General features: G+C 46.5%; 1 protein-coding gene across 5 annotated transcripts in view; it reads right to left on the bottom strand.

The window, feature by feature from the left end:
• CACNA1H (calcium voltage-gated channel subunit alpha1 H) overlaps window positions 1–23461 on the bottom strand; it is a 247510-nt gene that overhangs the window by 60701 nt on the left and 163348 nt on the right. For all 5 annotated transcript variants that reach the window (XM_054080691.1, XM_054080692.1, XM_054080694.1 and 2 more), the window contains exon 10: window positions 22170–22582. In XM_054080691.1, the coding sequence (XP_053936666.1) occupies window positions 22170–22582 (413 nt within the window). The remainder of the gene's footprint in view (window positions 1–22169; window positions 22583–23461) is intronic.

The following is a 23461-nucleotide window of genomic DNA, read 5'->3' as shown; positions in this document are numbered from 1 at the left end:
GGTCAGGATGAGAATTCAAGAATCTCTGCTTTTCCACTGAAGGCTTTTCCAAGTGGTGTCTCTGCCTGCTGCACAGATAGAGAGGTGACACCAGGACACCCGCAACCTCAGTCACAATGTCACCAGCTGCAAAAGGGGGCGAGAAAAAATATGGAAAAGGATACCAACCACAGTGCAGCTCTCCTCTCGCAGTGGAGGGGGAGACGGTGCCTCTCGGCAGGTCAGCCTTGCACTGCACTTTTCCATCTCGTGATGGGCATCTGTGCTCACTCATCTGGGAGGAGAACCAAGATACCACAACCCCCTACCCTCCAGGGTCCATCCCTGACATGAGATCCACGATGTGGAAGAAAGCCCTTTGCATCTCCAGTGAACATCGACCTTAGAGCACAGAGCTCTACTTGAGCTGGCTTTTTCTCTACGGAAGGAGATTAAAGCCTTCCTGCTTTACTCACTGAGCCATGCAGTCTCCTACACAACTAATCTGTTTAACTGATGGATTATTGGGCTCCATATTACATCCATAGGGTTTACGTACCACTGTGAAAGCAATCGTGAGATGAAAACCAGTTTTCTGGGACAGATTAAAGCAATAGTTTGGGAGGGATTAGACTTTCTTAACAAGAAATATTGTTCAAAAATTGTGGAAAATAGCTTAAATGAGGAAAAGGACAACTCTCCGCGGCAGCCAACTCTCCGCGGGACACGTCTACACAGACAGCCCCAAGTGCCTGGCAGCGAGGGGTCCAGCAGATGCTGCTGGTGCTTCCCTTCAGCACACGCTGAGCTCCACAAAGTCCTTGAACATCAGTTGGAGCTCTGTGCACCACTACACGGCGAGTTGGCTGCGTGGAGGTGTCCTGTGGAGAACTGGTTGCCAAGATTTGGCTGCGGAGAGTTGTCCAGAAATGATTTTGAAGCACCATAGAACGGGAATAAATCGAGGAAATCTCTAAAGAGAGCTCAAAATTACAAAATATTCCTTTAACGTTTTCCAAAAAAATAGAACATGAATGGAATGTGTGTATAATACTTATATTAAAGGCAGACTCACAATACGCCAGGCAATAAGCATCAGTCTGCAATCCTGGACCTTCTGAAAACACTGAACTGAAAACAATGGTGCGTGCCTGAAACCAATCACACGAGCAGCCCAAGGCACCACGGGCAGACATCGAATTGTACATTGGAATAACAGAAAGAGTGTTCAGATCCACATGCTTCGGGAGCGTCTGCAGGCTCTTTCAAAAGACAGAGCTGGGCTGAGACGTGGAAAGCATCAGTAATGAAACGTAAGCACGCAGTGTGGCTCAACTGCAATAGTAAACCTGAACACCCCCTGGCCCAGAACTCGATGAAGGAGGGAAGCTGTAACATCTCACAAGCATCTCTGCAGCAATTCTATGCAGAAGAGACAAGGTTGCCCTATACTCTGCAAGCTGCACGCTTGCTTTTTACAGCTATTTGCCTCTAATGCCTCTGAAGCAGTCTCAGACAAGGTCCACTTTGAGGGAGCTTAAAGAGCTAGAAGCTCGTGGCTGGAGCAGAGCCATCAGGGAATGTAAGTGCCACTCCAGAAGACTGCTAGCAAATGTGAAGGCTACATTTTGACCTTTGTATTTCTCCCATTTTTTCGCTTGTCAGAGACCAAATGGAATAATTCTGATATTTCTAAGGTAACTAAACAAACAACCAAGACAATAAAAATATACCCAAGTGATTTAAGTCCTGGCTTCTTTCCTCCTCTGCATTCTCTGCCCTTAAAAAAATAAGAATAATAATGCAAGTGGGCCTTCCAATGTCTGCATTTGGAAATATTTCCTTTGTAAACCATTTTGACATAGTTTTTAATAATAACATAGGACTCTTACTGTCTTAAAATTGACTTCAAACCAGTTTAGTCAATCTAGACTCCAACCGTGGAAAATGCCTCGCTTTCATATGACATAACTTCTCTTACTAGAAAAAAATCGTTTGGATGGTGCTTTCCCATGCACGTGAGCAAAACTGAAAGTTATTTATGCTCTCTGGCCTTGGAAAGAGACCAGGGACTTGAACCAGGATGCCCCAGCTCCTAGAAGACTGCCCTGGTCACCAAGATGTTTGCTATTCTGAGGTGCCTTCTGCCCTGTGTTTGGCAGCCAGACACCACAATCTCTCAGAACCAAAAGCCCTTCTCAGGAAGGGTTTAGAGCTGTCATTAATGTCTCTCCTAAAAGCTGTGGCTTTGATGAGTTTGTGCTCTCTGATGAAAAAAAAAAAAGGTTTTGCTAAGAGACTTCCAAATGGGCTCTACTTGAAAGCAGGCTGGAAACAGAAGGGGAGAGAGATCTCCTTATGCCTACTGATGAGTATTCACTCTCTGGCTTTTGTAAAAATGGAGAATTTATTCTCTCCATCACCTCTACTCTTCAGTTTTATGTCTTCCTCTAAATGGGATCCTTCATGTAGAGCGATACCAGTTTAATCAAAGATAACCGATGGTAATTTTTCCTCCTTTCAATTGACCTACTTGATCTCCTAATGCTCTGTGGAATTGCTTTTACCTCTCTACTCTGTGGCATGAAAGTCACTCCTAATAATTACCCAACTGCATACGGCCAGCCAAATGCAAAACGTGCTGCTGCTCCTTTCCAGAGCTGCAAATAAGGCATCGGTGGAGAACCAGAGCAAGCTGCATACAAGCATGATGCACTCTGGCATTAAAAACCAAATCTCATTAGGGTTAATGTGATCCAGCCATGACTGTTGAGCAAAGTCACATACTCTCTGGGATTTTTGTGTGAAACCTTCATGTTCTTTTGATATTGACTCCTGGCTGGGAGCGTTCTCTACAGAAGAAACCTTGGCTGCCACGCTTCCACCCTCTGCAAGAAGAGCTACAGATCAGAGTTTGTTCTCTGGGATAATCAACTCGGCTGTAGCTTCCTTATGAAGGTTCCCAGGCAGAAAGTCCCACACGGTATAACATATTTGCAGTATTACTTTCCCGTTTCTCAGTTTCATTCAGCAAAATGCAATCTCATTTCAAGTGGCGTAAACGCCAAGCTGGATTAGATCAACTGCTGTCTTCTCCACCCCCAGGAGGAAAGGATCTGGGCAAAACGAAATGCTATCAGCAGTAGCATACAAAACTAAAGCTTACTATTCTTGAAAAGTAGGCCAATCAGCTGGATTATATCTTGATGGAGGATCACTTGGTCTGACAGATGGCTGAAAAAATAAGCCTTAAAATGAAAATAAACCCAAACCCTATAAAATAATCCCCCAAACAAGGCTAGAAGTACTCAGGATTGGTTATTAAACGAGAAGTCGCAGGAGGAAGGAGCCAACTCTCCAGCTAACAACCAAGGATGAATGCCTCGAGCAATACACCAAGAGAGCTGTAATAGCTCACCTGGGAGAGCTGCTCCTGCGTGGACTCCACCAACTGGACATCCCTGTCAGCACTGATACACAGAGTAGTTTCATTGAAAAACAAGAAAAACAGAAATATGCCCAATATGAGGAGAGTGAATGCCTAACCATTCCTCCAGCGCTGGTGTGAGCAAGTTCAGACTAAGCGTGGAGCCAAGCGGAACCACGATCATCCCTTCACTCTCAGCAACGCCGTGACTGAAGCGTGTTTCACGAGTATGCAGGACAGCACAAAGCACATCAGGAGACACCTCTGGCAACTTCCCAGGGTTTCAGAAATGGCCTTGTTACTTGTCCCCCTTCCCTCTTCTCTTAGGCAACTGTTCAATATGAGCAGGTTTCTCTCTGTGAGCAGACTGCCATCCCACCCCATGTCACCTTAGCTCCTTTAAGAGCCTCTGGTGAAAATCTAAGGAAATCATACAGACTGAATCATTCCTATCCATATTCTGGTGGAGTCCTTCAAAGACCCAGCAGATCTGTGAGGCATGACATCTCTTAGCAAGCCTGTGCTGACTCTCATCCAATATATTTGGCTTATCTCTCACCATAAAACCCTTGACACACGAGGAATTTATTCACACAATTCTTGCCCGTTGCAAACCTTATTTTTCTTGACCACTATCTGTGCTGAAGTCAATAACAAATGGTCAAAAATCATCAGCCTCAATGCCCGAAATCAGCTTTGTTGGGTAATCACAAAGCATGCATTCTTAAAAAAATAATGTATCAGACTGATCTATTGTCTTTTTTTCTTTCTTTTTTTTTTTATATTCAGGCCAAAAATACCTTCCATTCAATTTCATTAACTAGAAAGAAGAGCTATCTTTTCCTTGTAGATGTAAACTGAGTCACAAGATTTAAAGAGCTGGAGAATTTAAAAGCACACAATATTGTGAGACATCCTATGAAAGGACAGACACAAAGAACGTGGGAAACAGCCCCTTCCAGAATAAAATGAACACAGAGGCACTGCCTCAAGGAATCTGCACAAGAAATCTAAGCTAATTGTTAATTTTATTTGGTAAAATCTTGTAGCCAAACTACAACTGCCTGTTTCTGACTGCGCAGAGGTTATGGGACGCGGCTCTGACCGTGTCTGCTAAAGGTAGCAGGAGCGTGAACATGGAGAGAACAAAGAAACGTATCCGAACTCTTTGATTGTACTGCAAGAGGCAGCTTTAGTAACGATTATAAGATCTTTATCCCCATCCAAGCAACAGGCTTGCCGTCTGCTAAGAGAGATCAAAGGCCTTTGGGTTGTCATTAGCAGGCAAACTCAATAGAAGTTGTTTACTTCACCCAAGCTAATGGCAATGGAAATATTTAATCAAAAAATGGACACACTCTCTCTATTGCTGCCAAGATGATTCAAAAGGGGCCACTTAAATCTATTTTGTCAAATCATTACTCATCCCTTGCTAATAGACCTTTATGGCCAGTCCCTTTGAAAAATGCACATTCGTGATTTGCGGGCTGTGTGCTGGTATTGGGAGATGAGGCACATCAAGAAAACATGAGAACTGCTAGTGGGAAGAACAGGATGGGGAATATGTTCTGTCTGTATCTGACAAAGACCTTGACTTAGTCATCTTTTAGGCTCAAGAAGAGAAGCTGAAGTTGCCTGGTGGGGAATAAGTTCAAGGACAGGATAATTCTTCAGTAAAATTTGAGTACTTTGCTGTAATCGACTTCTGAGTGGAAGAAGGAAAGAAGAAGAAGATGGGGAGAGCTTTTCTACAGATTTTCAATGATCTTGCAGTAGAAGAAGAAAAAAAATTGTTGGGTGGATCCTAGAATGGTTTGGGTTGGTGGTGTATCTTACAGAACAGTGGGACGTTGCCTACTTAAACCTTCATTCCTTGGTCACCAAGGGAAGGTTCAGTGTGTACAATGCAATGCCAATTGTCAGGACTCCCAAGCTCTTTTCCTAACTCCTACACTAACTGCCTAGTTCCTCACGTGGTCCTGTAGGTGTATCAGACATTTTGACACAGGTAGGTTTTTATGGGCTTCCCTTTGGGATGTGCAGAGAGCAAAGACTTCCATTAACCAAGGATGTTTACCTTCTGGAGTCATCTTAAAAGATATGAAATCACTTATGGCCCTAATCTAGGAAGCATTGATCTTGCCTTAAGGCAAGAGGGTGAACAATCTACTGTGATTTTTGTGCCACTGGACTGAAAAGATCTCTTGGGTTTAGAGGATCCAGGACATTGCTATGGTGGGTAGACACATCTTACCACTTTTTCACACACGGAGGAAGGCCTGTCCTCAGGGCCATTCCTGTGGAAGCAACACAGCTAGCGGAACCTCCAACCCTTTTGTCCTCCAAGACAGCGTTGTACTTGGTACAGACTCTGTTTGGATATAGTTTCTCTACATCTTCCAGAAATACTCATGAAGAGCTTAAGATTCCAAAGCTTCATCAGCATGAACATAACGATCAGCAAATCCACATCTGTGATACAGCAACACCTTTCTGCTCTGCAAAGACACGCTAGGAGCCAGAAGAACAAATTCAGGGGAAATCCACCTTTTCTCCCCTCCAGCAAACCTAAAGCAACCCAAGGAATCGTTACTAACTTATTTTTGTCCCCGAGAACATGATGCTGCCATCAGCCCAGGGTGCTGCAGCCAAAGCGGGCGGATGGGTACATCAGAGCTGCCATGCTGTTCTCGCAAGTGAATTATTGATATGTTCCTCTTAGCCATGAGTGTCAAACTAAAGTGGCAATTAAAACCATCCACAATGATCAAAAAGGAAGAGCAAAGAGGGAAAGGTACCAAACCAGAGCCTGTATTTGCCAGCAGCCTGCAGCATGTGCCATTACAGTTAGCGAGGAAGGCTTTGTGTCCTGATCTTTCAGGTGCGTCCTCGATAACAGTCCACATCAGAGCAGATGGACAGTAGCGAGAAACACATCACCATCATTTCTGCTGCAGACAAGGGAACAAAGCCACTCCTGGGAGCTCACAGCCCTGTTTTAGCTCTTGCATGTACGCAATACAGACATTCCAACTCAGAAATTTAAAAATAACAACTACAATCACCATCATTCCTCTTGCTCCCTGAGACAACAGCACTTTGCTTTGCTAAGCAACGAAGGACACGAGGTCAGAAAGGAACTACAGGACACAGCTGCCCTTCAGCATAGTGGCCTCACTTGAACACTGCATGAAGTGGAAGCTTGGAATTACGGAACGTGAGCAGAAACCAGCAGGAAAGCTCTGCACCTCTTGTTTCTCCTCACATCAGCTGTTTATATCACAGACAGCTACCTGGCAGAATTCCTCGATTTCAGCAGAACCACCACTGAGTTTGGAGATGGCCCAATGCTTGCACTTTTACACCTTTTCAACAAAAGAATCCAATGAAATGAAATTATATTAAACCACCGCCAATATTCACAGATGACTAAGGAAGAAAATTAATAGAAAATAACCATGCTAGCTTTTCAAGGTGTTTCTTTTGTAATATTTATGCCTAATATTGAGATAAGAACATAAAAGTCTGGGAAAGAGGACTTTAAAATGAGGAGGTGACTTTTCATTGTATTGTTTCATTGCTTTTCCATGAAATATGTCTCACCCCAAGCATGCCCTGGAATTGCAGCATGTTTCTATTGTTATAGGAACGAAATAATTCAGAAAAAAAGAGTTCAGCGATTCTGGTTTTATATAATGAAATAAAATCACTGCCGAAATAAGGAAATTCAATTATATTAGCCCTAATAACAGGAGTACTAATTAAAATTATTGTATTTTGCTACTACTACAAGGCTGCAGTGCTGAGTTGCAGAAGATGTAAGACTGTTGAGCAACTGAGAGCAGAGACTCTCCCAAGCTGGTGGCATGGATGTATTGGGTTTTGGAGGTTGTTAGTTCAGCAAAGGAGACTGTTGTGCTAACACTAATTACACTGCTAATGGCAAATATAATAACGCCTCTCAAATCATCAGCACTGACGCCATGAATGCCAAAGAGATGCAATTATGCGCTGCTGTCATTTAAAAGGGAGCTCTAAAGTAGAGGAAAGCAAAGGTGAAAGACGCAGCGCTCCTCCAGAAGATGCCTGGTTTGGGTGAGGAGCCAGGCAGCCCTTTTCCTCCTTGGATGTGACACCAGGCAACGCTTGGCCCCTGTCAAGGAAACGCTATCCTCTACGCTGCCCTTCCCACCATGCTATGTTCAGGAACCAAGTCGGGAGAAACCCTCCAGGCAGAGGAGCTGAGCTCTGGCTCGCTGCACTGCTTGCTCCCCAATGTCAGCGCTGGGGCATCGTCAAATCACTCTGTGCCCCTGTGTTCACCTGGGGAAAAGCTGTCGGACAGGGACAGCTCAGACAAAAAAACCTCCAAATTTAATTTGCAACCTTCCTTTAGATTTGGTGAATAAATTTTTCCTGATATCCAAAGAGCTGTCAAGCATTGGAACAGGATGCCCAGGGAAGTGGTAGAGTCCTCATGCCTGGAGGTGTTTAAAAGCCATGTAGATGTGGCACACCGGGAGATGGTTTAGGGAAATGCCCAGGAAAGTTGTGGCTGCCCCATCCCTGGAGGTGTTCAAGGCCAGGCTGGATAGGGCTTTGGGCACCCTGATCCAGTGGGAGGTGTCCCTGCCCATGGCAGGGGTGTTGGAACTGTATGATCTTTAAGTTCCCTTCCAACCCAAACTATTCTATGATTCTATGGTTTAGTGCTGGACTTGGCAGTTGGACTCGATGATCTCAAAGGTTCTTTCCAATCTAAATGATTCTATCATTTCATGACACATTCAGGCTTTCCTCCTGGCAGTTTTTCACATCCCTGCCACGGCTCTGACTAGCAGAAGCAATGCTTCTCCCACAGCAAGAACCATGAGGAATAAGCACACAGGAAGGACTGCTCCCACTCTCTGCTCTAACCAGACCTCACGGAAGGGGCAGCCCCAGGAATAAGCCAAACCGGTCCATATCCTCCAAACAGCTATGTCAGTTTTCGTATGAAACAGGCAACCCAAGGTTTTATTTGAAGAGAGTCAGAACAAGAGAGAGTTTAGGTACAATCTCTTGTGTAGTGGCTTTAATAAATTAGCAAAGCTAAAACAACCATGTGCAACCAGAGATCCCTTGAGAAAGCAACCAAGCTCACAAATGCTTCTGCCCTGATGGAAATCCTCCTTGTGGATTTCCAAAATGGACAGATCACAGTGAAAGCTGTCACGTTATTTTATTTCTTAGTCCCCAAATGTGTCAAGGGGTGGGATACACAGTGGATCTCAAGCAATTATTTGCTAAGCATCAGGACTTGCTCAAATGCTCTCGCTTGAGAAGGTGGTGAGTGTTTCCATGGCAATGAGCTATTGCCTTGGTGACTGTGGACCTGGACTGGTGCTGCTAAACCACCACAACCTTTGGACATCTGAGCACAGCAAGGAGTTTCTTCCTTTGCTGTCTAATATTAGGTTTTTTTATTTCTGAGTTCATCCCCATCTAAAATTTGCCTTAAACGGTTGTGCTAGAGAGAGAGAAGCACAAATTACTCCAGTGAAGCATCCTCTGTCCGTGCCTGCCTCTCTGCTACCCAAGGGAGAACTAGCTTTTCTATCAGTCAGGTCCAAACCAACCTAGGTCCAACACCAGCCACTCCAGAGCAGTGGTGAGCCTCCACCTATGAACTAGAAAACTAAAAGCAGAGGAGCCACAGGACCTTATTAACCCAAATATTAGAAGTACATTAATCTATATGCCTTTAAACCTTTTAAGAGAGATCAAACTGAGAGGCAACTGTGTTAACAAGGTGAAGGAGTGAGTTTGCACATGAAAAAGCAGCTTTGTACACAAAGAGGTATCCTCCAAGGCAAGAAATTTACCTAGATTTCTGCAGGAGGATAAACAAAATCTACCTGCGTCTCCATCCAAACAATATTCAGATAAACTCTGTGCTATCATAAAAACTTTATCCTGGGCTCATATAGCAGAAAATTGTCACATCTCTGCCTTTGAGAACTTCCCCTGCTCCTCTTCCCAACTTTGTCTTTGAAACACACACTCCTCCTGAGTGACCAGCAGTCTGAAACCTGATCAAACTCAACCATTACTTTAGTTTCTTCTTAAATTTGCACACGCACTCGGCAAATCCAAAGCGGTTTCAATAGAGATACTAAAAAAAAATGGATCAGGACCTTCTGGGCTGTGAATTCAGCATGGCAAAACCTTGGAGGAGCAGCAAACACCAGGCAAGAGGAGTATGAGGAGTGAATTAGAGGTGCAGAATACAACGGTTTACTCTGAGCCACAGACAAGAGGGGTGAGTTACTGCTTTGGCTGACAGGCATTAACCAAACTGACACACTGCATTGAGCATCGTGCAGAGTTTAATTAACTGCAGGCAATGGGGCATTAAGACAGGAGAGGACAGCCCGCTCGATTTCCTTACAGTGCGAACGTGATAGGGAAAGGGAGGGACGTGAGCATTTGCAAGGCAGAAGCGCGCTTCATGCATTAAGAGGTTTCTCAGAAGTGCACTGAGGCTGCATTTGGCTGCCTCCCCGAGCAGCTCTATCTCCTTAATCTTCAAAATTGGGCAGAGGAGGCCAAATCTTGCAACTTCCTACACAGTCTATTTTAGAATCTTAGAAACAAAACCAACACACAACAGGAAGGATGCGATTACTAGAAATATGTCTGAACTCTCCCACACCCCAGACCCATCAATCTTGATGGTTTCACCATTTGCATCGATAAGACAGAGCTTTCACATCCCATCCCATCTGCACACCCTGCTGGATTAGCGCTGTGGTCTGCACTGGTGCCCAACTCCCTCAACACCCATGCTGGGTCCCCAGTTTGGCTCCAGTCTGCTTTTCCAGGAACTGTGTCAGACCCAGGAAGGCTCATAAGCACGGCTGTAATGTCACGTCTTGTGTTGACACAACTGGAGTTCTAAATTCAGTTCTAGAGCTCTTGGTACAGGAAGGACGTGGATCTTTTGGAGCAAGTCCAGAGGAGGTCATGGAAATGATCCAAGGGCTGGAGAATCTCTGCTATGGGGTTTGTTCAACCTGGAGAAGAGAGGCTTCGGGGAGACCTTAGAGCAGCTTCCAGTACTGAAAGGGGCCCCAAGAAAGCTGGGGAGGGCCTCAGGGAGTGAAGGTATAGGATGAGGGGAATGGTTTTCAGCTGAAAGAGGGGAGATTGAGATGAGATCTTAGGAAGAAATCTTTTCCTGTGAGGGTGGGAAGGCCCTGACCCAGGTTGCCCAGAGCAGTGGTGGCTGCCCCATCCCTGGAGGTGTGCAAGGCCAGGCTGGATGGGACTTTGAGCACCCTGATCCAGTGGGAGGTGTCCCTGCCCATGACAGGGGGTTGGAACTGGATGATCTCTAAGGTCCCTTCCAAATCATTCCATGATTCTATGACTTTAACTAGCCTGAGCCACACAAAGCCCAAACCTGAGTGCAGGGACCCCAGAGAGACACAGCCACCAGCCCTAAGGCTCTAACAAGATCTGCACCAAGTATACTATTCCCAAATACATTTGATACATTTCAAACCAAAGTGCTGTTTGAAGAAAGGCCCAAAGCTATTTTGTCTTATTTAAGCAAATCTCCATAAAAATCAACCAGCCACAGCTTCAGACTGTGAACGCACAGGAGTGGGGAAGCACACAGGAACAGTGTGAATATGGCTGGGGGACTGAACAGCATGGAAGAGAGGCAGAATATCTCTTCTTCCAGCTGTGGCAATCAAGACATCTGGTTTTAAGTGAACACACAATAAATGGTATGGAGGATTGTCTACCTCCTGGTGAGTGGCCACCCCTGGGATTTGAACATATGGCTGCATCAAGTCTGTCTAGTGCCAACCTGATTCTCAAACTATTAAACCACCCCCTCAGGCTCTGTATCCTGCACTTTCTGTGTATATTGTACAAGGAAAAAGAATTTGATTTGGGGTTTTGAGAATTTCGAACAGGGATATACAATTAGAAAAGTATTTGCTTCAGATGATGATAAATAACCCCCGACTGGAGAACCTCAGAAAATACCTGTTCTTCACTCCGGTGTGATGACACAAAGCCTTCTGCAGCGCTGTTTTACATGCTTTCCAGAGAGCCCAAACTTGTTAACCTTCATTTTACTGCATGTTTTCAGAGGAGTGACAGCTGCAGCCATAAATACAGCATTCAGATTTCATGTTATAGTTAAAAAAAAAAATCAAATATGTATGAAACCCTCTGCTCATACACACTGATGAGCAAGGGCTGGAAGAAAAAAGGAGTGGGAGGAAACCTGTAGCATAAAATCATTTCTGAAATACTAAAGGACTTCTGCAAGCTCAGGTGGGAAACACCCACTCCACTGTCAGCTCAGGGTCAATACCTGTCTGATGGTCTCAGCTTGCCCGTCCATCACTCACTCACAGGTTAAACTGTCTCAAGAACGGGGAGAACCTGTGCACAAGAAAGGAAAGAGCAGAGGCACATCTGCAGCCATCAACCTCCCCACACTAGAGCAAGGGAGTGATTCCTGCTGCCTTAGCTGGTATCTGTGTATGCTGGTACTCTGGGAGCAGGAAGGAAAGGATGTAATTAACATAACTCCAGCCTGAACATTAGGAGATGCCAATGGAGATAGCCCTGAAGAGGGGGCACAGATAGAAGAGCCAGGAACAAGAAGGGGAAGGAGAACGTTCTTTTGGATATCTTTGAAAAGTGCTTTGGTGGGTTATGTTGTCCTCGGAGAAAGTGGGGAGCCGTCCCCCCACTCACCTCTGGCTCTCAGGGTTTTCGGGGTTTTCAGAGGCATTTGCAGCAACTCAGAGTCCTTGGCATAAACTGAAATTTCTGGCATTCAATCCCCCTGAACTTCCACGCTCTGCAGCTCAGTCCCTTGCACTTTGGCACACGAATCAGCTGATAACTGCCAGCAGTTCTGCTTTTAAAGACATTCAAGATGCTGATCTCTTGTTTCGGCAGCTTCAAGAGACCTTAGCACAAGTAAGAGATCTTCTGCAACATGGCCCCCATAACCCATTTGCAAGGAGATAATTGCCCAGCAACCCACGCTGCTTTCAGACCCTCTGGCTGAAACTCATTTACACGAATGACTTTAAACTGTTTGTCCTCCCAGGCAGCAGTGACCAGGGACAAACACTGCCCACACCACTGATGTTCCACCTCTGAATCCTTCACAAATGACTGGAAAACTTTGATTCTCTCCCATACTGAGTAGCTCCCTGTGGTTCGACTTCTTTCCTCTTATTTATCGGATTTGGGGCATGTTGGAGCTGTGAAGTTTCTGCCTGGATTCTAGATAGCTCTGAGAGCAACACAGAACTAGAGCTCTGTATTCCTGGTCCCATCACCAAGCTCCAGGTAGAGCTCCTAGGAGCAGCCAGCACGCTCTGGCTTCATGAACCACCCCAACCCAAACTAAGTTTAAAGCACAGACAAGTCCATGTATAGTCACGCTGAGAGCCAGAGAACTACAGGACCCGTCTGTCTGCTGCGAAGTCAATTCCCTTTGGAATATGTATAATAAAAGACTTTCTTTCTGCTGCTTTCTCCAGTAAAAAGCACGGATTTGTCCGTGCACAAGACAAGGACAGGACAGGGAGAGAGGAGGTGTTAATTTGTACAGGCAGGAAGGAGAACTGCAAAATGCCTTCACTGGGGAGAAGAAGCCAAGTGGTCTTCTTGCCCCATCCTCCTCGGTGGCAGACTCCCTGCTCTAGCAAGCTTTCCTGCTGGTGCTACAAGGCCTGTGCACAGAGTGTTTTTCCCAAATTGGGAGTCAGGCTGTCTTTAAGGCTGCAAACCAGACAGAGCAAACAAAAATAGAGCTTTTAAAAGAATGCACAAAGGCATGCCAAATCTCCCTCATTTTCAAGTAGGAGTCCCACTCCTTTCAGACGCAGCTTTGTTCCCCCCCCCCACCTCTCAAAACCATTTAAAAAAAAACATCCTGATCTCGTAACAGAAGATTGAGAAGGAGGTTTTGAGGCAACATTTAAAGCTTCATTCATAATTCTGGAAAATCTCACTGTCCCAGCTGGAAAACGCAGTTAAAGCCTGAGGAAAATTGATGACTGAAGCTGACAGCAGCAGTAAACATACCTGTTTCTTTCCTTGCAGTATTCTTCTCTGGTGAAAGGAGTTGGATTGCTGCCCTGAGCATCTTTAAATCTCTGCCTGCTGATGGGGACAGTGAGTTCTGCCTCTCACCACCGAGGCACCAAAGGAAGCGTACAGGATACCTCAGCAATACCACTGAATCTCTACCCAGAGCTCACAAACTGAGCCGCCATCATCTTATATCTATGATAAATCATAAACCCACTTTGCTCTTAGGTGTGGCGTGACTGTCTTCTCCATGCCTTCCTAACATCTTCTCATTTAAATCTATTTTCAAACCTTTTTGTATTTTCCAGGTCTGCAGAGAAAGTCATAGGGAGTGGTTTGAAACGCACAAAAGTACTACATTAAACGTGACTATTTCCTTTGCCTCCTGACAGTCGGGAACCACCAGTCCCTAGGCACCATTACTCCATGGCACAGCACAATCATGCACCACCCTGCTCATCCTCTTATCTGCATATTCCTTTGCGTTACATTCCTGCTGCATGCATCTGGTTTGAATCTAGGCTGTAAACTCAGGTTTGCAGAATCTACCTACAAATTCCAGGCATAAAAACTGATGCTGGGAGAGGTACAGTGCTCTGTTCCCATTCCCACTATAATTATTACATCCCATGGGCCCTGGCCTGGAGCCCTGCGCAGCAGGGTGATGCGCACAGAACAAAATGCAAAAGTGTCTTGCGGAACAAAGCAAATATAAGACAAATGATGGATGCATGCAGGCTGGGGAAGTGCAAGGAAACAGAGACAGCCTCAGCTAACATGGAATGTGGCGTTACTGGTAGACCAGCAGTCGCATCCTACCCAGAGCTCCTGAGACAACCCAAGGCACTCCTTGCTTCCTGTTGCTCCAGGGCACATTCCTTGCCAATGGTGCCTTAGCAAGTTTTCCTGCCCCCATCAGTTGGTTTGGACGTCTCAGCCTTTTGCATTTCCTCCGCTACAACTCTCTTGTTCCTGCAGCCCAACTACCTTTCGTAGAATAGGATCACAGAATCATTAAGGATGGAAAAGACCTCTAAACTCATCCAGTCCAACTGCCAGCCCAACCCCACTGTGCTGTCTAAACCATGTCTTGAAGCCCCACGTCTACACATTTTTTGAACACTACAAGCAAAGAACTCCACTTTCATGAAGGCAGCTGGGAAGATGGCAAGCTGCTACCATGTGCAGTACCAAAGCCACGTGGGCTGCTTGGAGAGACCCAACTGGGGCTCTGCCCTTTGCCTGCAGGCACTACGATGTCTCTGGAGGTACTGATCACAGCTGCCAGGAACCAGATACTCAAGCTCTTCCTCGAACTGGTACCTTGTCCTTCCTTGGGCAAGGGGCTCCCAGGTACACCTTCTTGGGAGCGTGCTCACCCCAAGGCCTGCTTAATCTGATCAAAACCATTCTCCTTCTCACCAAACCCATTCCCAGATGAAAGCATTCAGCCAACCTCTAGAAGGAACGCAAAGGCTCAATGCAATGCTGCATTCTGTGTTTGTGAGAGCCACCTTCTTCATTGTAGGCACTCTCTTATCACAATTTCCCTTTGCAAGAAGCAAACACCCCGCTTGTCCAGCTGAGTCAAGCCCCCCTGCCTCTGGAGCACACTTGAGCCATTGTCAGCATCACATTTGAAGCTGGCCACCCATGGCTGTGATTTATGCATTTTCATGATGAAATGTAGCTGGCAAGCGCACTCTGCTTTCATTCTTGGGGCTATATTACATACACTTGGTTTATTTTACCTGCCAGTTAAAATGCAAACAACCCATCTACATTCTATATATAACCCCCGGTTGCCATCACGTGTGTTTATGAAGCACGGGGCTTTCATGGGTTCAGTCGCAGAAGCCTTGGAGGGGGCACTGCGGCTGTTTCGGCCGGTTCGCTGCATGACCCACGGGGAAGAAATAGATCTGGTGGGTCCTGCACGCTGTGGCTACACGGCACGGGTCTGTTACTGGTGCTTCATGCATCTCCAGTCTCCACACAACAGTTTATGCCGGGAAGCACGTTGCTATCACCTGCTTGAGAGGTCTGTCATCTTGGCAGACAGCAGATGTGATTTATACGGCCAATCCCTCACCACAGAGAACAACTAATGGCGTAAGTGAGGGGAAGGAACTGAACCATCGGTGGTGCTAAAATGTGCCTACAGCTCCACAGGGAATATCCTAATATTATTCCCCAGACTAATGAACACATCTATAGGAAACGGATCAGACCACAAACTGCCCTCGCCATGACTAGCTCTGTTGTTCTCCTGACTCTCCCCCGACTGCTCAATATGTCAGCACTCAAATGAGTTATTACACGCCGTTTCTGCACTGGAGAGGTGCTGTTCCTGGCTGGAAGGAGCAGAGGAATGGAAGGTTCTCTAGTATGCTTTCCCTTACATAGTAAAAAAAAATATACCAAGAACATACAATCCAACAGAAGGAAAACAGCAGTGGAGGAGTCAGTTCAGTTGCAGAAGAGAGTAGGAGAGAGAGCAAGAAGGCTCCATGAACATCACTCAGGGTAGGTTCCCTGTGGAAGAACATGATTTACACCTTTGCCATGAACGCCGCTGAGGTCCAGCGGTGACTGAGCCCTGAGCCAGGACACCTAGCTTTTAACTGCAAACATTACTATCAGTTCATGCTATCTCGCCTCTGATCCTTGATTCTCTCTAGGATGGGAATGACACCTTGGCAGGTGTAAATGTTCCAAGTGTGAGCTGCTGGCTGGCTCTGATCAGAAGTCTCACAGCCTGAACTGTAAAGAAGGGATCCCCAAACCGTTACCAGGTTTGTTAATGCCTGGAAAGAGTAGACGTTTTCAGAAAAGGGGACTGGAGAAAAGTGGTCTGGAGAGCACTAAAGAGGTGGTATGAACTTGAGTCATGAAATAGGATAGGAAACATTTCTCTTCCCCAAGGTCCCCAGCCAAAGCCCTTCTCTTCCCTCCTGAGAGGTGGGGACAGAACACATAGAATCATAGAATGGTTCTGTTTGGAAGGCACCTCAAAGCCCATCCAGTTCCACCTCCTTCCATGGGCAGGGACATCTCCCATGGGATCGGGGGCTCAAAGCCTCATCCTACCTGGCCTGGAACACCTCCAGGGATGGGGCAGCCACCACTTCTCTGGGCAGGTTCTTCTTCAGATTATCACAAGTTGTTTGTTGAATGAACCAAATTTCTGTCACTCTGCTCTTGGCATCCACCACGTGTTCTTGACCAACACACCCTCTGTACCAGATCAACACTTTCAGAAAGCCATTCACCCCACTCTTTCTACTGGGACCTCAGAAGGACAGCAGGGAAGAGACAACTTGGTATGCAGCTGACAAAGCCCAAACACATAAACCAAAGGACTACTAAGGGCAGAATGAGTCTCACATCATTTATGCAATAAGCACAAACACATTGGGCTGAATTTTCACACCCCAGCCTGGGTTGGGGGAATCTGTTTGCTTCAAGTCCACCCAGCGTGGGAGCCCTTAAAATCGGATCATGTGAAAAGTTGGAAGACTGAATAAGTTTTGCTAGCTGAAAGTGAGAATCTCAGATCAGGGTAATCTTTTATTGACTCACAACTCAAAAGGAATTTAAGCAATTTGCTTCAAACACTGCTGAAAGATTCTCCTCTGCTCTCTGAGTAAGTGCTGAGCTTTCCAGGCCAAACCAATTTTTCAAGCCAAAATTGACAAATGCTAAAATAGAACGTCACTAGAGAAGCAAGTTGCTACCTTAAATCACACAGAATTACTTTTACTCCACAGTAATAAAATGTGCTACTCAAAACCAATACTTCTCTTACACTGATACGCAATGGACCACTGGGTGCACGCCAAGGTCAGCTCCAACCTCCTCTAAAGACAGCTGCTCTGAATGAAACACGCCATGGATGAGGGATCAGAAAAGCAATTAAAAGCTCTTTGAACAGCAATAGCTTGGAACAAATACTAATTTGTACTTCTTTGCTGAGAAGTGAATATAAAATAGCATTTCTAGTGCCATTTGATGTAAATTGAGCCTTTTATGTGGAATCATTACAAGTATCAACAGCTACTTCTGCAAATTCCTCTGGGAAGCTAAGTGGGGGTCTTTCCTCATAACTTAAAACAGAGGACCTCAGGGATGAACTCAGAGCTCGTTCTTCTGCAGAGATAACACCAGCATCTCCCTTGGGTTAATGAACAGGACTCTGTCCTTCCACTGGGGAGCTGAAAATTGAGGTAGACGAAAGAAGCAGCATTATTTCTTCAGAGCAGTCAATGAAGCACATAGAGGAGCGGACTCTGGGACAAAAAGGTTATCAGCTATCAGTAGCAGAGAGGTATTGGAACAGCTCCTGGAACAGGACGTGCCCGTGCCAGGCAACTCTCCTCACTGTCCCAGCAGCATGGCAGAGGTCATGCTTTTGGAGCGCACTGTTCCTGCTGGGTTGCTGTAGGGCCATGGCATGGTCTCTGGTACTCTGGAGAACTGTCAGCTGCAATGAACGCATAACAAAATCATCCCATGCATTGAAATTGCTTGGAAGATTTATTCAAGGATTGCTGCCGCCTTTGTACTTCACTTTCCTCATTTGCGGGAGTGCTTATTCATGCTGGAGATAGATAAATAAATAAATAAAGCATGAGAGGAGGGAACATAAAAGAAACTCCAAACTAGCCAATTAACCTTTGAAATACAAGTTGTGCTGCTGCTAACTAACAACATCCTGTAACCTCCTAATTACCAGCCATGTACAAGGCAGCAGTTGGAGAGAGAGATGGCTGTTAACCCTGTGGATGTGCTGTGTGGGAGGATCGGATTGCCGCTAATGACTGAAGGCCCAAGGAAACTCTCTTCCCATCACCAGGTGCCTCCTGCTACCTGGATGTCCTGCTGCAAACTGGTTGTGCTACGATGAAGCCTTCAATCTGCCTCTGCGAAGGGCAGGGCTGCTAAAGGACAGCTCTGTGCAAAACAGTTCTAGCATCTTCTCATCTTTCCCATGAGTCAGCTAGCCACTACAGCAGTCACAGAATCACAGAATCATTATGGTTGGAAAAGACCTCTAAGCTCATCCAGTTCAACCGTCAACCCAACACCATCGTGCCCAAGTGCCACAGCCCCACGCTTTTTGAGCATCTGATGGATGGAGACTCCACCACTTCCCTGGGCAGCCACTGCCAGGGCTTCACCACTCTTTCAGTAAAGAGATTTTTCCTAATACTCATGCTAATCCAGTTGTGCCCTAAGCCATAGGTCAGGATCCTCGCCTAAAGGGTATTACGTGGGCTATGTGCATTAAAACGGCGTGGTCGCAGCTATGTTAGCCGAGAGCAGGCAGAGTAACCGTGAGCAGGCTGCTGTGAGCTTCAAATTCCCATAAAAACACAGACTGAAGCCTTGAGGGGATTTGGATATAGACAGGTCTCTCTCATTCACCTGATGGTCGCATTCAGGCTTGCGGCAGTACAGACACAGATCCCTTCCGTGTCTTGTGAAAGGGTGCTCCCAAAGCACAGCTTCCAGCACGCACGGCCCCTTGCTCCACAGCTACAGAAGGGGTTAGCAGAAAAGCCCATTGAGTTTTGGCTCAGCCTGGCACCTTGCAACCTCAATCTCCTTATCCAGAAGATATGGACAATAATGCTCGCTTGCCTCAAGAGGGCTCTGCGAGACTGCTCCGCAGAGCGCTGTCATGTCCCAGGTTGAAAGGCGACATAGCACACCCTGGACTAATACCGGTCTATCTTCTCTGCCATATGCTGATAGGAACCCTCCACCCCTCCCACACACATAAGATTGATGCCTTAGCTTTGAATAGCACTCTGAAGTAAAAATGTGTATGGTGGGCCCATCTATTTGCAAAGCCACTGATGACTATACAGTCTGAGAAGCTGGAAAAGAAAAGCAAGAAGCCATTAATAATGTTTTATGAAAGGGATTGGGCATTTCCTTGCAGATGGTGAGGTTTGGGAGGGCTTCCCTGTGGCTGCTGCACTGACTGCAGCCCAGTTTGATAAAACCAACGAATGGCTAAAAACAACTGGCAAGAGTTGAGACTAGGGAACCTACTTAAGCTGTTCCACCCAGAGCAAATGTCTCCATGGTAGGTGATGTTTTGCAGGGCTTCAGGGCCTGCCCAAGCTGCAGGTACAGAGCACAGGAGGCTTCCCAGAGGGAGCTCCCAAACCCTACCCTCTGGGTAACAATAAACAGCTCGGAGAAGCGAGGAAAGCAAAGGAGAGCCAAGGGAAAAAAAACGTAGCTATCCTTGTAGGCAGCTCCTAAACCCCTATGTCTTGGGGAATGGCCTCCAGGTTTGCCATCGTCTCCTTCTCCACCCTCCCAAGGGCAACACCCACACCTGGTTAACAACACACACCTTCTTGCCTTGTAATACCTGCTCTGAGCAGAGGTGCAGTTACTGCGCAGCGTCCATCACTCAGTAATGAGAAAGCTGTAATTAAACCGTTTTTCCTGGCAAGGATTGCCGTGTACCCAAACCGAGCCATTCTCCCCTCCCCTCCATCCCAACACCATGCTGTGGGCTCGTGACAGCTTCACTCAGGCATCTCCTCCTCATCTCCACAGAAAACCAGCCCTCCCACCTGTCTTGCAGACAGTAATCACACGAGGCAGGCTGTGGGTTCTGAATTCGCCCCACTTGGCTCACAGAAGCCCCAGACTTTCATGCCAAACAGTTTGGGAGCCTGGGGCCATTTTCTGTTCTTTTGGATAGTGTCTCGTCCCCTGGTGATGCCCTGGAGGTCACTCTGTTGATGGAAGAGTGCTTTGCGTGAGGTGTTTCGAAGCTGGGCTCTCGACAGCTCCACGCTCTTTATCCCCGCTGCGTACCAGAGACGCTTTGCAGGCAGGCACATGGAGGAACTTTTACAGGTTTTACTTCAGAATTCCTCCCTTTTTATTGGGCCCATGCCGGGCAATGCCTGAGAGTGAAGTTGGCTGGAAGCTGATGCTCCATAGCCAAAAGCTTCAGAATTTTTATTGCCATTGGCTTTGAGATGGTTTAAAGCAAATCTTTTACAAGGTAAAATCCAATATAAACCTGCCGGCTACAGATTTCCTTTGTTAGCAGCAAGGATGTAATTATCACAATTTACCTTTATATGAGTGACTGTGGACAGATTCCATATGATCCCTGAGCTTTCTCACCGCAGCCTGCCTAAGTTTTTCCCCTAGCAGCCATCCCGGCAATATCCAAGGACTGACAACGCTGTACCCACCCCACAAAAGAGTATCCACACAGAAACGCAGTCAACGCCAGGAATGAATGGTCCATTCAAAGGCTGCTGACAAGGTGTAGTTCCTAATTTCAAAACTTGTTGTGGAACAACTAACCAGGCAGCAAGCTGACAGCGACAGCTATTTCTGTTGGGGTTGGACACCCTATGCTCCGAGTGTGAACTAATTTATTGTTCATGTGCTTTTGCTGAGTACTTGCTTTTCTGAAAGTAAATGTCTCAGATAGCACAGCATATGGGGGTTTAAAGCACACCAGTGGAGAGAAAATCAAGTAGCAGCACTCTGGAGGATTGTTTGCCGTGTTCTTGAGCAAGACTCAGTCCTGGAAAATGATGGAGGAGAAAACACAGAGCCTCTTGTCCTGCCTCTGGATATAGTATGCTACCGTCTGCTTTTCCTCCTCATTCCTGAGCAGACAGACCAAGGCAGACAGGAGGAATAACTTTATAGCCTTAACCTCCTCTTGATCCTGCAGTGGAGATTTCAGAGGGAACACTGGAGGAACCTTTGACTATCCACCTCATGGAAGATCAGTATGAGCATCTCCTGGCCTCACTGGGATGCGTTTTCTGCATCCAGTACAGAGGTAGCATGAGAAATTCCAGAGCACGTCTTGAGAAAACAGTTGAAAATAACCACTTTTTCCAAGAAAGAAAAGCCCAGAAAAGCATAGTTTTCCCCAGAGTGACCAACTAGAGATGCTCAGATGACTCACCTCCTACTCTCATGGCACAGTCCCTCAAGTCCTCATCAGCCAACAAGGACAAGCTGTCCTCAGCTGCCGGCACTGCTTTCTGCCATCACTACGTTCACACTAGTGTTGGAAACTGCAAGATTTCTCTTTCCTCCCTTCAAGCACTTAAAAGAAAGACCTACTTGCACCCTATGAGATAAAATTAAAAGTTTTGGAGCCTTCAAGGATAAACTAACTTATTTTTACTTCGTTGCTTTTGGCATTGCCTGACAGTTAAAGTCTTTATTAAAAAGTCCAGGATCAAAGAAGAGTTATTTCCATTACAAGGTTTGCTGTGCACCACCACCATCAGACCAAAGGGATATTTCCACCAGAACCATTCACATCTATATGAATAATTCACAGCAAAGAACTTAAGCAGCCGGGCTCTGAGGTGCTGTGTCGTAACACACACATTTAAGCTCTCCACACCTCATCAGTGCTGCCAGCCTCCTTCCAGGCTTTTTTGCACACAGAAAGATGATCCTGCTCATCACACGTCTGCAGGATCAGGCCCTTGGCCCTTTTTGGTGTTTCCAACTTGCAAGAAAACCACTTATTCCTTCTCTGGCATGGCTTCAACAGAGTCACGCAAAGCCACCATGCGAGCTGCCATACCACGAGCACCTGAACCCAAAGGGCTTGAAACCACCAGAAACTCACCTGCTCGTGGTACTCGATGCCCATGCTCAGCGTGTTGATGAGAATGGCTATCATAATTCCGCGGTTGAAGTACTTGCTCTCCACGATCCTCTTTAGCTTGCTGCCAAAAGCCTTCCACATGCGAGTGATCTTGTTCCTCTCCTTGGGTTTCTTCTTCTTCCTCCTCCTCCTGCCCCTCTGCTGCTGGAGCTGGTCTCTGCGGTCGCCGTGCCGCAGGTCCTGGGTGAACTCGTAGACACCGTTGCTGTCGGAATCGCAGCTCTCGGACTCGCTGAAGGCGAAGTCAGGGTCCTCCAAGAGGCTGGCGCAGAAAGGACAGTCCTGCAGCTCACAGGTCAGCGTCCCACCCGGCGGGCTGGGCAGCGTGTCGGCCATGCTCAGCCCTGACAGCCGGCTTGGCGTCCGCCGCAGACCTGCAAGGGGAGACACACACCATCAGCCACCTCACACCTTCAACGCAGTGGGCAGCCCTGTGTTCCTGCTTGGGCAGCGCTGGGCTTCTCCAGGGCAGAGGAATTTCTGCTGCAACCTCAAATAAATGCAATATCCTAATACAGCCATCCGTCTGTCCGTCCATCCATCCATCCATCCATCCACCCACCTCATCTTGCTTTGCATCATTTTTACACTCCGTTCTCCTTTCCCCAAGCCATGACACCTACCCTCTACCCCTTCCATGATTGTAGGACCAAGGGGCCTCTCTCCATGGAGCATGGAGGCCATTTTGTGCTCCCTTGCCGGGGAATACTGACTGGCACACCTCTCACTTCCCATTATTTTTGATTATATCTGAGCAGGCTAACATCATTAGCGGTGATCTGAGCACTATCAAGCTGTTACACCCAATTCAGATAGCGCTTCCATTTAGCTAATAATGAGGAGGGAGAAATGGACAAAAGGAGCCTACAGACCATGGATCATTTCATGGACAGTCACGTAGTCCCTTCAGTCTCCTTCATCCCTCCTTCATCCCTTAATAAAGCTCAGGTGAATTCTTTGCTTGAGGCACAGGACGGAGCGTTCAGGGTGTTTTAAAATCAAACACATTGCCACGTGTCTTGTGGTGTGAGGAGAAATGCTGACTGCCCTCACAAAGCCACGGTACAGAGATGAGATGGACAAGCGTAACAAGAATGATTCAGGTGGAACAGGAACCTTATATTTCCTTATATTTAGGAACCAAATTCCTAGTTTCCTTGTATTTAGGAACCAGATATTAACTGCAGAAAAAACCCAATATGAATGCAATATTGTGAGCATGGGATCCCTCCTACAAAATGCTATTCACGCAT

This window comes from Cuculus canorus, chromosome 15 (genome assembly GCF_017976375.1).
Source record: "Cuculus canorus isolate bCucCan1 chromosome 15, bCucCan1.pri, whole genome shotgun sequence".
NCBI lineage: Eukaryota > Metazoa > Chordata > Aves > Cuculiformes > Cuculidae > Cuculus > Cuculus canorus.
This window is presented reverse-complemented; position numbering and strand designations above follow the sequence as displayed.